Source organism: Cariama cristata, unplaced genomic scaffold (genome assembly GCF_000690535.1).
Source record: "Cariama cristata isolate BGI_N322 unplaced genomic scaffold, ASM69053v1 scaffold10253, whole genome shotgun sequence".
NCBI lineage: Eukaryota > Metazoa > Chordata > Aves > Cariamiformes > Cariamidae > Cariama > Cariama cristata.
The window spans coordinates 15,206-30,582 of NW_009607824.1; the positions used below are offsets into that span (position 1 = coordinate 15,206).

Here is a 15,377-nt window from a genome sequence, read left to right on the forward strand (position 1 = left end):
AATAGGGTTGGGTTTTCGATAGACTACAGCCATTCACGACCAAACAATACGTGAACTCATTACGGCTGTATTTAGCCCCTAGGGCCGATATTCATTGTGCTGCTCTCTATGGACTGAGTGCCCTGACTGCCCGCAGATACTCTGTTCCTATCAACTCTATGAGAACAGGCAGCTGGAGAATGGAAAAAATCCAAATTAGCAGCTTCCAGGAGACAATGGTTGCAAAGTTGGCTCTATTTCATTATTTCACGACAGATACGAATATTGCTACTGCAGAAAAAGTTTAATCAGCATTTGTATCCTACCAGACACAAGTTAAACCTATAGCAGAAGGGACAGTCATGGGCAGGTAGTTCTGCTGCCCAAAGAACCATGTGTCCTAACCAGCTTTCAAACTCCACCTCACCATGTAGCCTGATGCTTTTATGAATCCCACTCAACAAGCTAGTATTACTTCCCTTTGAGATACAAACAATGAAAACTCAAGAGTTTTAACAGCCCAACTCAACCTCGGTCATTATCACTTGCAAAGACGGCAAGTCCCAGCTGTGGAAATGTAGAGAGAAAAATGGTCAGATTTGATTTAATTTGATGCTGGGCTTCATTTTAACACAGCAACCAGTGCTCTTGATCCCAACTGCATTACTTTTGGACATAAATCTGTGCAAAGCAAGAGGATGAAAAAACAAAGAATATCTAAAGCGTGAGTTGAAAGCTAAATGCCGTCTTCATACAGAAAAGATGTAGCAAAAAAAATCAGGGTTATAAGCCTTCGTTTGCTAACTTTGCTCTTGTTTAGAAGCAAGGCAAGTTCTAGTAACAACATGTCTATCAAGTTGGTATACACAAGTGTTCTTAGCAATATCACTGAAACTGCTTGACCAACTGTGCAAAAAACAGCTTCAGTTGTTAATAAAGTAACTGACCTTTATTTTTGTCAGGATCTGCAGCTATGTCAGTGAAATTGGGACATAAGGTTTCAGGATACTGGGGAATGCTGTTCATGTCTCTGCTGAATGAAAAGAAAATTTAATTTCTTAAGTACAGACACTATCATGTTTCATAATCCAAAGTACTTCAAAGGAAATACACAGAGACGTAAAAAATATTCTAATGAACATCATGATTGCTATTGCTTTCCCATTTTCCTGATTTTTCTTATTTTGAATTACCACTGTACAATTCTTTTAAGTTTTTTTTCCAATTAAAAGCCAGCTACTCATTACACATGCAAAATAAACAAAATAAATACATCTTAGTTACCCTACTTTTATTACCGAAGTATCAACCCATTGCAAATTAATTCAACAGCTCTTCTCTAAAATTGGAAAACAAGCTGTAGTTCATGAAGCTGAGTAGGATCTCTCAATGTTTCAATACTCCAAGCAACTTTCAGGCAAGTTTACTCTGATGTCCATGAAGACACATAGGCACACATGAACATCAATTTCATATTCGTCAAAACCCATCAAAGAAACTAGCCAAAATGAACGGAAAGGGAACTTTTTCAAGCACCAGAATCCCAGAGGAAAAGGATTAAATTATTTCTGCTAGTGAAAACAGAGTCATGAACGAGAAGTGAAATGAGGACTCACAATAATAAAACTTGTAGATGCTATCTCTACTACAGTAAAGAGGTAGAAAGGAATGTGGAGGAGGGGGATAATCAATTTTCATGCTGTATATCCTAGGAGAACATTATTCCCATTAAAAGAGCAGCATCAACTTGAAAGTCTCACTCCCACCTTTTTTTTTTTAAACCACTTTAAACATAACTAAGTGGTAATGGAAATGTAGTAAGTTGCTAAGATCTAGAAGACATGAGAGGGGGAAAAAACAATTTCCTTTTCCCCCAATTTTATTTTACATTTGGAAGCATTCATCGTATTTCCCCAGCATAATCCATTTTGCATATATCTCTTCACACACTGAAGAAGATTCTTCTTCTTCCAACTAGTACATACAATTAGATGACCATAAAAAATGACAAGACGACAGGTAGGTATAATTTATGAAACTGAGACAAGATTTCAAGTTGGTGGTGTTTCTTTAATGTCTTACAGGTGTGGATTCAAATTTTTTACCTGGTATTGCAGATGTTATGAGACAGATTTAAAGTGATAGGAGTTTCAGATGGAAAATCATTTTGTGAAATATTCTCTCCTAAAGAAAAGAATGACTGTGAAAATCAAAGATCCTAAAAAAAGAAGTATGCACAGTATATACATACACACAAACAGAATCATCAATGGTGTTAATCAAATTTTCTCTCAGACCACAGTACCACTAACTGCATTAATTTCAAGGCGTGCTATCTACGTCCACATGGTCTTAAATCTATTTTATAAGTGATCGCTACACTCTTAATGGAGAAGTTCCCTTTTACTGCCAAATTAATTTTGAATTTTGAAGGACTTTTCTTCTTCTTTTTAAGAGGCATTACAATTGGAACAAACAGAAAAGTCATGTACACACAATTCGTTATCTACTAGGTTCAGATACATCACATGCTATCTTTTGGTAAAGTTGTACACATGCACAAATACACAGGTAAGTACATGCATATTTTGAAATGACACAAACCAGCTTTTTTTCAGGTATTCAAAGCTGAGTTTACTTGTGTAATTTAAGCACTTTCTTTGAAAGTTACTTCTAGTACTACATCGATCTAGATAGTGATGGCAGTGACAGGGTTTAGGCTTTCAACTACTTTAATGATATTCAGGCATTCAAAAAACTGCAGTAGTGACTTGTATGAGAAATGGGAACTGTGGTTCAAGTGGCTCAGGTCTCCTGGCTACTTAAGCCTCGAATACAACTATCCAATCCCAGCATCCTCAGATCTGAACTGCTTTCACACATTTCTCATTTGTGGATTTCTTAAATAGCCACAAGAGAATAATGTGATGTAACAGAAATTCAAAGGCAGAAATTGCTTTTCCTAGTGACTCTCAGTTCTTCCATCTTTCCATGAAAAGTAATTATGCAGCTTCCTCAGTGAGGAGCCTGACGGCTCATCTGCATCCCCACAAAACTTGTGGTACTTTTTGTCAAGTACCAAGTTCTTTACATCTCTCCTTGTTTCTGAGAGGTACCCTATAAAAGGCAAGTTATGTGCCCCAAACCACAGCACCCCCTTCCATTCAGAAGGAAGGCTGAAGCTCTGCCCACTACTGTGCAGAGGTGATATTTGCAGAACTTACTGGATGGAAGAAAGTGTCTGGCAGTAATCATGGGCTTTTTATCTCCGTCTGAACTGCTGGTACTGCTCCAGCTACCCCAGCTCCCACGACTCGCACGAACGCTTCCCGATGAACTTCCACAATCTGAGCTTGAATCAGAACAAAACTTCTCCAAACACTTCTTTTTGGACCGTTGATAAAAGCTTTCTAAAGAGGTTGCCAAAAAAAAAATAACCAACACCAAACCAAAAAACCCAACACAAAACATTTAAGAAAGTCTTTCAGCTGAAGATTCAGTGAAACGTCATCTGAAACATGAATTTACATAGATTCTCTGAATTTACTGATAACAGGACAGAAAATAATATCTATTGATAGCCTCAAGATAAGCGGACCAGCCCCTACCACACGAAGCTTATGACCCAGATGACATCCCCAGTACAATGAATGCAAGTGTGGATACAGTGCAGTTAGAGGCAATCGTTGGAAACAGGAAGCCCATACTGTTCCTTGAAATATATAGTTAATATTTTAAACATCAAACAAATCGTGGCTGTAGGAACGTGCATACTAAAAGCAATGACAAATGCTGCAAGTAATGAATTAATAAGTGATAGATTCTCCTTTCTTATTATCTCATCAGGGAGGCAAAGGACAATCCCATAAACATTGACACCTTCTTCAGCCGTCCTCTTCCCAAAAGCCAGGGAAAACAGCTGATTAAAATCCTGACAGAAAGGCAGGAAGCAGGTACCCAAGCTAGTGGTGGTCTTTAAAAACTACCTGCATATTCTAAAGGTGGCCTTCACAATACAGCCACTTCAGTAAATACCGGCTTTAATTTGAACACACAAGCAGACTGTCAGTCCTTCACCCACCCATGGATTACGGCTTCAGAGCGATTCACCTTTTGATTTGCACCACCAACCAACCCCGCAGAGAAAGCACGCGGAGCCCTTCAGAAGCGAGCAGGTATTATTTCAGGCACTGCATTGTGCCAGTCCTGCCGTCTTCGCGTCAGGGTTCGAAAGGGAGAAAAGCACAAGTCTCTCAAGGAAGGAATATCAGCTCTACTGCCACAAAACCCACGTTACATTTCTCCCCCCATTTAAGACAATTAAGATTGCGTACCTGTTTCTCCCTGTATGGACAAGCTCCCAGCTTTTTGGTCTGCTTTACAATTTTCCCCGTTACCCTGAGGACACCAGGCTCTTATTCCAATATTCGCTCTCAGATCCGGCCTTTCAAATTCACTGCACATATGCTTCAACTCACTCTGCTCAGGGACCCTAATACAACCACACCCAAAGAAACACGTTTGCATCTTACATTTCAGCCGCATTTTTCCTTTTCAGGCATTAAACACTTCCAACTCACACAACTATCGAGGCAGGATGCAGGGCAAGGAATAGGTTTAGGAGTCTTATTCCCCAACTTTACAGAAACCTAAAAAACCTTTCCCAAAATGCAATATCCCACCACACAGGCTAGTACTTCTCAGGGTGAGAAGCAAAACAACATGCATATGTTTACCTCCATTCTCTAACACGCTTGCAGAAGGCAATCAGACATTATAGTGATAAGCACAAACTAGCACTGTCCGAAGATCTAGATACACAGAAAAATGTGCTCTATGTCTCTTTCACTGGCATAATTATCACTAGAATAAAACCATCATCTGAAGTAATCTTAAGTTTTTGCTAGCAAAACTGAAATATTGGGATCCAATATCATAGAGTATTAAGGGAAAATTAACAAAATCCAGTTGTCAAGTTTCTACAGGAAGAAGAGATTACATCTTAACTCAGAAAAGTAGCAACTGCTGAATCAGTTCAAGGAACAGACACCGAATTTCAGGTTTTCACTTCCCTTTTTTTAGCCTTCCTACCTACAAAGGTGTGCATCCAGAAAAGATTTACACATATGCTGACTTCCCACACAACAAATAGTAATTAGTTTATAATGAGTTATAACCGCCCCTTCAGATTTACAATCTCCTTGTTAAGTCACTGACCTGAATAGGACCACTCGCAATAAAAATTAAGTCTGTGAAGGCTTTGTAGGATTGTGACCTTAATTCAAAGGGCTGGAGGAGGGGAAAGAGGAGGATTTTCTCCTCGTAAGTGTTTCTATTCTAGCAGCAGTTTATAACTGGTATTTTTTAACAACAATCCAAATAACTTAAATTTAAAATACATGAAAAAATATTAAGAGTAGTTTACAGATGACTTTAGAAATGCATGTAACTAAACCAGGGGGCAGGGGGGGGAGTGGGTAAAAAACGCATTTAACCAAACCGGGACGGGGGGGCGTGAGTAATAAACAAAAAGTAACTTCCCAAGGTGCTCTCAATATTCTTTTGAGCCTAGTGCTGCTCTAATCTTTTTAATCATTATGGCAAAAATGCAAGCCACTGTCTCTTTTCTACATATTTCCCTTCCTCTTCCAAAACATCTAGAAGATGACATTCCCTCAGTTACTCAATACACCAGATGATTCTCCTGAAGGGAGAACAACAATTTCATTTCAACAATTTTGTTTTCCTTTTTTCACTGCAGAGAATACACGACTGGATTTTATCCACACAATACAATGGAAAGGAAACTAACCATCCAAACTTCAGAGACAGCAAATTCCAGACTACAACAGAGAGCGACCACTGATATGCAGAATGGGGTGTGTCTATATACACGCAGATTTACAAACGGAAAAATATATATCTTTTTTTGGCTGGTAATACTTAGTACTGCACATTCTTAAAAATGAAGGCTCAGGCCAGGATTAAAGTGTGTTTATTTAAATAGAGAAAGCAAAACCTGCTGAAACATTAGAGCAACTCTGGATTTCTTCATGACTTGGTGAGGCAATACATACCTTGTAGATATATTAATGTTCTTCTTTCTATTTTTTCTAGATGTTCTATTTCTATTCCAATTCATATTTGGTACATTTCCTTCCTTCTTCTCCTGAGGTTTCCTCTTCCTATACACATCTTCTTGCTAAAGGTAAAAATATGAGCTGAGATAATACATACATCATAAAATGAAGTTAACTCAGTAAATTAATTATCCATTGGAAATCCATTGGATTTTTCCAGCTAAATTTCTCTGGACAAAACAACCCAACCCAAACGCATAGTTACTTCATGATTTAGTGCCCTTCCACAGCACATCCTTTTTCCAGCACCATCAATTTGACCAGCCTTTCCAAGACTCTGTCCTTCAAGACACCAACAGATGATGAGAGAGAAATTTTTGAATTCCCAATGTTAGCATTTTCCCCCTCACAGCATCTAGCTCTGACTTCCAGGGAAATAAAAAAAATAGGGTGGAAAAATGAAAGCAGTCAATAAAATTCCCAATGTGCTAAAACCAAAAAACATCTGTCAGATTTATGATCAGTTTGTGTGCAAGTTCAGCAGCAATAAATCCTCCCTTTCCTCAGCAGCTGGGGGGGTGGGGGGAGGCATTCGTTTGAATTACAACTAAAGAAATTATGGGGTAAGTTAACCAACAAATAATAGTCATTTTAAAAAATGCAAGAAACAAACTGAGCACCATCAGCCACACACAGAAAGAAGTTTATAACAGTCCCCAAAACAAGACCAGACCCTGTCTTTTCTGACACATATTCCTCAAGCATGGTAAGCAATTCCTCCTTACACCTTCTTGCCGTGGGATTCCTATTCAATAGACAGGACACAAAGATAATCCAAATTCTTGGGTTTACTAATTACCTGATTACGTTCTTTCAAGTGTTTTACGCTGCCTGCAACAAAGGCACAGTCTGCTGTGTTTATTGTGCTTGGAAACCAGGGGTGAAGAATGATCCTTCTCAGCACCCTCACGATCTGTTAAGGAGCTTCTGACTGTGTTATTCTCAAACACAAATTTCCGATGCAAATCCCTGTATCTGGAGGTCAGGTCTGCAAACGAAGGCTGATATGCCCATCTAGGACACCTCCCCTAGTTCCCACATCACTACTGTGGCTGACAGCTGGCATTAGATTGCAGTATGTTTGTACCTGCTCTGGCAATAACGAAGAATATCTCTGGTTGCGATACAGCCAGTATCACAATATAAGGGTTGTTTTAATTTTTACCTCAACTGTTCATCATTCTGTAAAGCAGCACTAATACGCAATGGATGTGCGACAGCACATCTGCATGCTTCCTCATTCATCTGATTTACAGTGCTTCAGATCTGTGACTGTATGTAAAAAACCTTACATACACATACATACCTATACACGTATACATAAATAAATAAACAACAAAAAGATCATTTTAAATTTGAAAAGCAGAAAGATCACAATACAAACCTCAGAAGAAGTAATCTCCTCTTTTGCGCAGCATGAAGTCTCTTCCTTAGGTCCTTTATTAATCTTTTTCTCCGTGGAAGGCTTTAGATTGATCTGCTTTTTTAAAGTCTCACAGTTTTCTGTTTCATTCCTGAGAGGCACTTGCTGGCTATTCCCTGTAATTAAACAGTAAAATCAGTTTGCTTGGGAAGAGAATGGGCTCTCAATCATAACCACAATTTCTTCTACCTTTCTTTAAAAACAGACTTGTGTGGCTTTCTAAAACACTAGGAGACTAACCTCTAGGCTGATGATGCTGAAAATTTCAAAATCAAAAGTTAGAGCTGTATAAAAACTTTTACTGCAGTTGCAAAAAGTAGCTCTGTATTGATTCATGCTCATGGGCACATCACTTGTGGCACTTGCATAAATTACCCAAGTCCTGCTCATCTCATCTGAATTTGATCTGGGTCCCAGCCATGTGTCTCTAAGGTAGAATCTGAAGCCAGAGAATACCAGGCTAGAGAAGAAACAGAAAAACCCCTGCAAGCTGGGTGGGGAGGAGACTTTTCAAAAACGGGTAGATCAAAGTAAGGACAGCCTTTATTTGGTGCTTTATGTCTCTGAAGTGCCCTCTGCATTCACTACAAAGACAAAGGGAAGTCATCCTTTCTTTAGGATGGGTTCTGAGTTAAAAATTCATTTTCTTGAGAGGCTTATGAGGAAGAATTATTATTCTTGTGTAACAAAATCCAAGAGATGAAGAAAATGAGAGGAAGCCTATGTCAACAACCAGTTAAGTTGCTCAGTCAAGTCACAGTCCTCTGCCTGGGCCCTGCCAACGCTGGACAGGACAGAATTAACTTCAGCTCTGATCAGTTCCAGGTATCTCAGGCATCTGCAATACATCACAGTGATCTGCTACCAAGGCTCTCGGCTGCTCTGCGTGAGAAATGCCATCGCTTATCGCATTGAATCGGTCTTCTCAAATGGGCAAGGCAGACCCAAACGCGTTTATGGTTTCCTATCCACCAACCAGCTACAACGCCCTAGCTCTGAGTCAGCCTCTCCCCTCCAGAGCGGGCAGTCACCATGACTGCAAAAGGAGCCCATGTGAACGACACAATGGGGACACCAGGCAAGGGAGGCTGCTAGAGCTCTAAAAAACGCTCTGTTGCTCTCCAGCGTACAAACATGTGAGTACCTGAGGTCTTGAAGACTCCCTGTTTGCACGAAACCAGGTCTGTAACTATAATCAAGATACAAGCACTGCAATATGGTATTTTTTAGACTTCATTTATCCTACCAAACTTCTTGAAACACAGAAATACTCACATCCCTGACAGTGCAAAAAACCGCAAGTGCTAACAGACAATGTGGCAGATTACCTGCAGTGCTTTACCACTGAATACAAGTAACTGTCAGTACTCCTGAAACACTCTCTCAAGGTGGAAGTTTTGTCAATGAAAATAAGTCTAATATCTCCCAATTCATTTATGTATAACCACGATTTCCACAGCCTGTACTCAAAGTTACTTTCTTGTGCATGTAAATACAGTGAAGTCATAATTACTGATTTTTTTTCACCCCCATCTGATTTCCTAATTCAAAGCAAAGAATGAACACCACTCTGCAGTTCAGGAGCACATGAAGAATGTCAAAGTACTTCGTAAGTACGAGTGAAATTATCCTGCCTCCACCTGAGACAGCACACTTGTACCTGCTGTAACTCAAGGGTAACCACACAATGGGAAGCAATGTGCCCAGGGTAACAACGACACACTACAGCAGGGCCTGAAATCCCTCTGTGATGGCTCACTCACTAAATAAACTCTGCCACAGCAAATGCCAGTCTTCAGCATTCAACTGCTTTGCCAAATGCCTAAATAAAGCCAAGCTTTCTCTTCATTTCCCCCAGGTGCTCTTGGGCTGCTCTTAAAATTTTGAGCTGTGAAGCTGAGGTAAGACTTCCCAGGCAGCTTAGTTCCACAATTAAAGAAAAAAAACAAGATAAAAAAATACAGCTCAGCTTAGTTCCACAATTAAAGAAAAAACCAAGATTAAAAAAATACAGCTATGCAGTTACTAAAAGAAAGGTTGAACTGCAGATTCCTACAAAATGTAAGTTCACAATACTCTGATCTCAGTTTTTGTTATTTTAGGTCGTTTTATCAAAGGAGTCCTGTATATCCAGTACTGAATGTGCTTGCTTGGTGACTCTAAAAATCAGGCATCAGATCTTCCATGGACCTGAAAATTGCGAACTGGGATGTTTCTGAGTATTTGACAAGGACAATTTGTGTCTTACAAGCAGATCTATGACATCAATTATTTAAACCATTAAGATGCTACAGCACAAGCTTGAAATCTGTAAACCAAGGCAAATTTATGAAACAACTTTTAATGCAAGCTGTTTCCTGAAGAATGTAAACAGATAAATCGTAGTGAACACATAAGAAATACCACATCTCCCTGCCCCACACAAAAGACAAAATCCTGATCACAGTGAACTCAACAGAAGATTTCACTCAATAATTTTGACTGACAGAAATTGAAAAGAAAAATTACCACTATTTTTCCTAGAAATTTCTTGCAGTTCCGGCTGTTGCTGAGGTGAATTTCTGGACAAGTGACTTTCAGGTAGCTTCTTGGACATTTTCACAGGACAGAACTCCTGTTCTTTGAACTCAACTAGATTTTCTGAAGTTTTAAGGTTAGTTTCCTTAGGAAACATACATGTTTGAAGATCTTCCTTCAGATCACACTCTGAAGAATTATCTTTAATGAGAACTGTATTTTTCAGTGCAGTTTCTTCCTTACCCAGAAAGTTTTCTGGAAGAGTTAAATTCTTGTTAACATTTATGCCATTTGCATATTTTAGAGTTACCCAGTTCTCACTGACGACGTCAGTGCAAATGTCCTCTTTTGGTGCTGAGATTTGGTTCTCTGCAATCTGATTTTGTTTCTCATCAGTAGCTGCAATGGCACTGCCAGCTGCTGTGTTTGGTTTCTGCTTACTGTAGTAAACTGAACATTTGTGTTTCTTTTGAGAGTGGCTGTAGGTCGCAGGACTTCTCTTTGCTGCGTTCTGACTTCGGCTGGAAGAAGTGCCTACAGACAGGAATCCCTTCCCTTTACCTTTATCTGAGGAACTATAAGAATCCATAAATGTCTTGCAGCTTCCCCTGGAGAAAAAAAAAATTATTTCAGATTTGTTTTTATCTACGAAGCTATCATGAATTGTTTTATGGGATATTTTTCTAAGAAAAGGAAGGGAGGCATATTCACAAGCTGTGAAACTGCATTAGGTCTTCAATTTATCATGCCAGCTAAGCACATTCTGATTTCAGTGGGAGTTGAGCAAGACACTAAGTTATGTGCTCAGACTTCAAACACACGTGCATGCTTGAGCGAGTAAGTGCCTAACTGACCACCCAAGAGGGTTAGAGTTGAGAACCATTAATGTATTTTCCAATCTTTCCATGGCTGCTGCACATGGTATGTCCTTTACTTCCATCACACAATTTTTACCCTATGTACTACTGACAATATACAAGATTAATAAACCCTTGAGTTCTTCCATTTCTCTTTTGTGGAGATGAATATACACCACAACACTGAAAGCTCTCTGAAAGAGGTTGCTTGGGATACTATCTCCTCTAAACCAGTCCACAGCAATACCAAAATATAAACAGACAGAAAGCATCACTCCACTATAAACAGGGTACAAAAAAGGCAATTCAAAAGAAGAAAAAAGTATTTTTACTTGTAGGAATCAGAGCTGATTGTGTCAACAGAGTTGCTGTTCTGCTGCAGCGAAGAACTAGGATTTGGCCTCTGTCTTGATTTCATGAACTCTGCTAGAATATACTGGGCTTGCTGGAAGGCTATCAGAATCACTCCGAGCAGGGACAAACTGCCAAAGAAAACAACAGATACTGGTGTCTACAATTTTCAGGAGTATTCAGTGAAAGAGTTAAAAAGCTTCTAACAAGATGCATTTTTGAAATATTTTGTTAGTAAATTCTAAGTAAGAAGACAGATGAGAAAACTCAAAATACAGTTTAAAATAAATAACAGTTGTAACGGTCTTTTACTTTCCTTTTTTCCTTATAGTCTTTGCTAGTTATTCTCTCAGTAAAATAACTCAGCCATGAGCTTTATGAAGAAAAAAATCTAACCAACAAAAAATCCATTCTAAAAAAACTAATACTTGATTTGAAGATCAGTTAGAAGTAAGTCTCACTACAACACAATGGCAATATATCGTAGTATGATACCTATCAGTCTTCTGAGTACCTTCTATTTGTTCATGATAGTTATGTCATTATTTTGATATTTATTTAATACTGTCTCTCTTCTGCTAGAGAAAATGATGGCATAAAATGGGCTACAAATGCCACCATACTTCTGAACTAAAACTGAAACTGGAAAATATTCTCTCTTTCTCTCTGGTGTATTAATTGCACCAAATATAAATCAATCAGGACAAAAATCTTTGTAATTCATCAAATCACCTTCTCAACCATGCAGTATAAATTTTGTCAGAAAAAAGAGAATGAGAAATTCCTGATTTTTCAGATCCCTGTAGTCTCCTTCTGTTGCATCTAGAACCATGTAATGTGGTCATTACTCTTGCTTCATTTGTGCTCTGTTTTCAATGTCAAAATGACAATGCAAGCAGAACCAGATTGTGCATCAGGAACCCAGTTAGGTATGCACCGGCAAATATATGCATCACCATGATATTCACATTCAATATGAACCGGCACATATATGCATCACCATGATATTCACATTCACTGTGTGTTAGTACTGATTGCACGAATTCAGGGTTAGTGTGATGAAAGCACTAGACATCATCTGTGACAAGCACAACATTCAGTTCACACTACACAGTGTGAAAGGTTAGTAAAGGAAGATTAAAAAAAAGCATATGCATACGAGCAGAATCCTTAATCGTTGTACAAAGGTACAGTCCTCTTAAAAGCAGTTTACCATGTGCAAGCAATTAAGTCAGCTAACACAAGCCAAATCAACTTTCTAGGGTAGCCTGCTCAGCAGTGTGCCTAGCAAAAGCTAACAATAGACACAGATTTTTTTTTTTTAGCAAGTGAAAGGAGGAAAGAAGCAGAGGGAAAAGCAAGTCCTCACTTGGTTGTCTGAAACTTCATAAATAAAATTCACATTAATTTTCCAGAAATACTTAAAGGTAATCTACCAATCCACTCGATTTTATTTATTAAGTTCTAATGATATTAACATGTCACTTGTGTGTGTCTACTGCGGGGGCAGCAAGTCTTCTAGCAAGGGGAGTATCCACTGGGTATTTCTGTGGGGGTATCCTAGCCCTTTTTCTTGACATGGAAGTTTATCAGGCGGAGCAGCCAGAAATGCTCAACAACTCCATCACCAGCTACTGCATCACACCTAAGCTGTCACAGCCAGGTGGCAGGACTCTTGGGAGACAGATGCAGTAGAGATTTAGGCCCTATCACCACTAAAAATCTAACACAAGCCAAAACTGCTTGCTGAACTTTCACTGGCAGGTCCCTTTCAAACCGGTGCAGGGGCCCTGAAAGCATTACCTTACGAAGAGGACTGTGAGCCTCCAGAAAGACTCTTCCCAGCTGGGTCCTGGCACCACATCTGCACACAGCGGTAACAGATGGTGAGGAAGAGTCACGTTAAGTGTGAAGTGGAACTCCAAATCAGCAGCAGTCACCAGAGTAAGCTCCCGGATTACCCACGAAGATGTAAAGTCAGGAGTGAATCTGTCAGGAGAAGCAGACAGAGCTGGTGTTCTTTTCCCATTGTTGGGCTGAACTTCATTTTCTGAAGTCATACATCGATACCAAAAAATACAAAGTAACTTCTGATTTAATAATATGAGAAAAAGACAATGACATAAGTGACCACCATGTGCTTAGACTATGCAGATGGCATTAGCACCTAACAGAGATAAGACTTTGAGGTCATCCTCAAGCAGTAAAATATGTGTTTTTATTGCCACTCTTCACAGTACTCTGGATACTGTGACTAATTTTCCTTTTCTCAAGGAGGTGCACATGATCAACTCACGTTAATCAAAACACTCTTTACCAAAAACACAGTTGTCAACCGTACAGGCATCATTACTTCAGTAAGGGCCAGCTACTAGGGCAAGTCTAGAACAAGGCTGGGAAGATAGGGAAAGCAGAAGAAAACATCAGATTTGCTTCTTCTTCCACTTACTTCCTTAACCCATACCATTATTCTATTTGACTGGCATGAGTATTGCCAGAAGGTATGACTTGCCTTTCCAATCACTAGAGATGATACTTGTCGTACATGAAATTGCAGTTACCGTAATACAATAATGTTAACTCTACTTACTGGTATTATTGTGACAACTCTTTAACTTATTACTTCATAATGCACTGGTAAAAGCATGTATGCTGCTTTTAAAAAGTAATGGAGTCTTATAAGGAAACATTATTATATTATCAATTTGTTAGTATTACCCTTACTGGAAGGGAGAAACGCTTATGAAATTTATATTCAAAGCTCACCAGATTTTGTGTGTGGGTGTGCTATTGGAGTGTCTGTTACTGAAATTAATTATTTCAAATTTCCACTTAAGTTAATTTGTCAGCAAATTTGTCAGTGCTTACACAATGCTGATCTCTCGTGACGAGTTCTGAGCCAGGAAAAATTCTTGACAGTCTAACACTTCAAATCCATATCCTTGGCAACGGTAACCACTGATTTTCATTGATGAAACTGTTATGGGAAGAGGCCCAATATTCTCTACTTTGAAGTTCTTTGTAATGGACAGAATTTGCTTGCTGTCTTTCAGTTCTTAAAGGAAAAAAAAAAGAATTATTATTTTACAGTGCTTAAAGATTACTTTCTTATATTTATAAAGAAATTGCTATTTTTACTTTCAATCTAATAAAAAAAATCAGAAGTGAACAACATTTTAATATAGACTGTTTTGCAGTAGTGCATTTCTAGAATTTGTAACTATCCTCAGTCAGTGTTTCAGAAGATAGAACCTACACCTCTCATGACCAAGCTCTTCAGCTTTTTCTATTTCAACATTCTGTTTACTTAACATTACTGTACTGTATCGGTACCACTATGGAGTAACGCAGCCAGCTACAAAATCAGAGACCTGTTTCTTCTTACTCACGTCGTCTGCAGTCCATTAGCGTAGCTTCCGGCACCTTGAACCGAAGAGATCCTCCTGCACCAGGTAGTCTTCCCCCTACTTTAAGCAATTCTTTGGCTCCAAAGCCTTCTACATTGACCATGTCCAGAACAGTCAAGTTGTTTCTGCCGTAATATAAAAATCAAGCAATCAGCCACTAAAACACAAATAAGTTTGCAAAATCACAGTTTTGCTATCTAGGTGCCAATCCAAGATATCAGTATTTCAGTAACAGAAACACTGCCCACACATGGATAGGTTTCCCCTAAATACAGACAGGATCACTTGGGAGCCAGTCACCAGTGAATTTCACACAGTGAAGGAACAAGCTTTCTGACCACTGCCACCAGATAACAACAGTGTCACCTAGTAAAAATGGTTGCTTCTTCCATAAACTCTCCTATCCTCCAGAGATAACCAATGTGTGGCTGCACATTGGACTCACTGGATACTTAAATCCTATCATTATGGAGTTGTGTTGAAAATAGCAAAGCCACCCAAAGTGTTGTGCTCTCAACTCAAAATTGCCTCAGTACATTCATACGCATTTGACAACCCATTGATCATACATCAACAAAAAACGGCTCTGTTTTTTAATGACTGAGACATAAGGCACAAAGACCCTTTAAGTGATTTTTATTAAACTGGAAGTACTCTCTCAAATTTTGACCATTTGTCTTTGCTCCAAGATTTAGCAAAATCA

General features: G+C 38.9%; 1 protein-coding gene across 1 annotated transcript in view; it reads right to left on the minus strand.

Moving 5' to 3' along the window:
• The window catches only part of KIAA0922 (KIAA0922 ortholog), a 46,469-nt gene that overhangs the window by 5,084 nt on the left and 26,008 nt on the right, over positions 1-15,377 (minus strand). Inside the window, exons 18-28 of the mRNA XM_009696892.1 lie at positions 14,657-14,799; positions 14,136-14,322; positions 13,071-13,256; positions 11,249-11,398; positions 10,051-10,667; positions 7,504-7,658; positions 6,057-6,181; positions 4,314-4,471; positions 3,204-3,389; positions 2,085-2,163; positions 927-1,012 (exon numbers count right to left, since the gene is read on the minus strand). Of these exons, the coding sequence (XP_009695194.1) occupies positions 927-1,012; positions 2,085-2,163; positions 3,204-3,389; positions 4,314-4,471; positions 6,057-6,181; positions 7,504-7,658; positions 10,051-10,667; positions 11,249-11,398; positions 13,071-13,256; positions 14,136-14,322; positions 14,657-14,799 (2,072 nt within the window). The remainder of the gene's footprint in view (positions 1-926; positions 1,013-2,084; positions 2,164-3,203; positions 3,390-4,313; positions 4,472-6,056; positions 6,182-7,503; positions 7,659-10,050; positions 10,668-11,248; positions 11,399-13,070; positions 13,257-14,135; positions 14,323-14,656; positions 14,800-15,377) is intronic.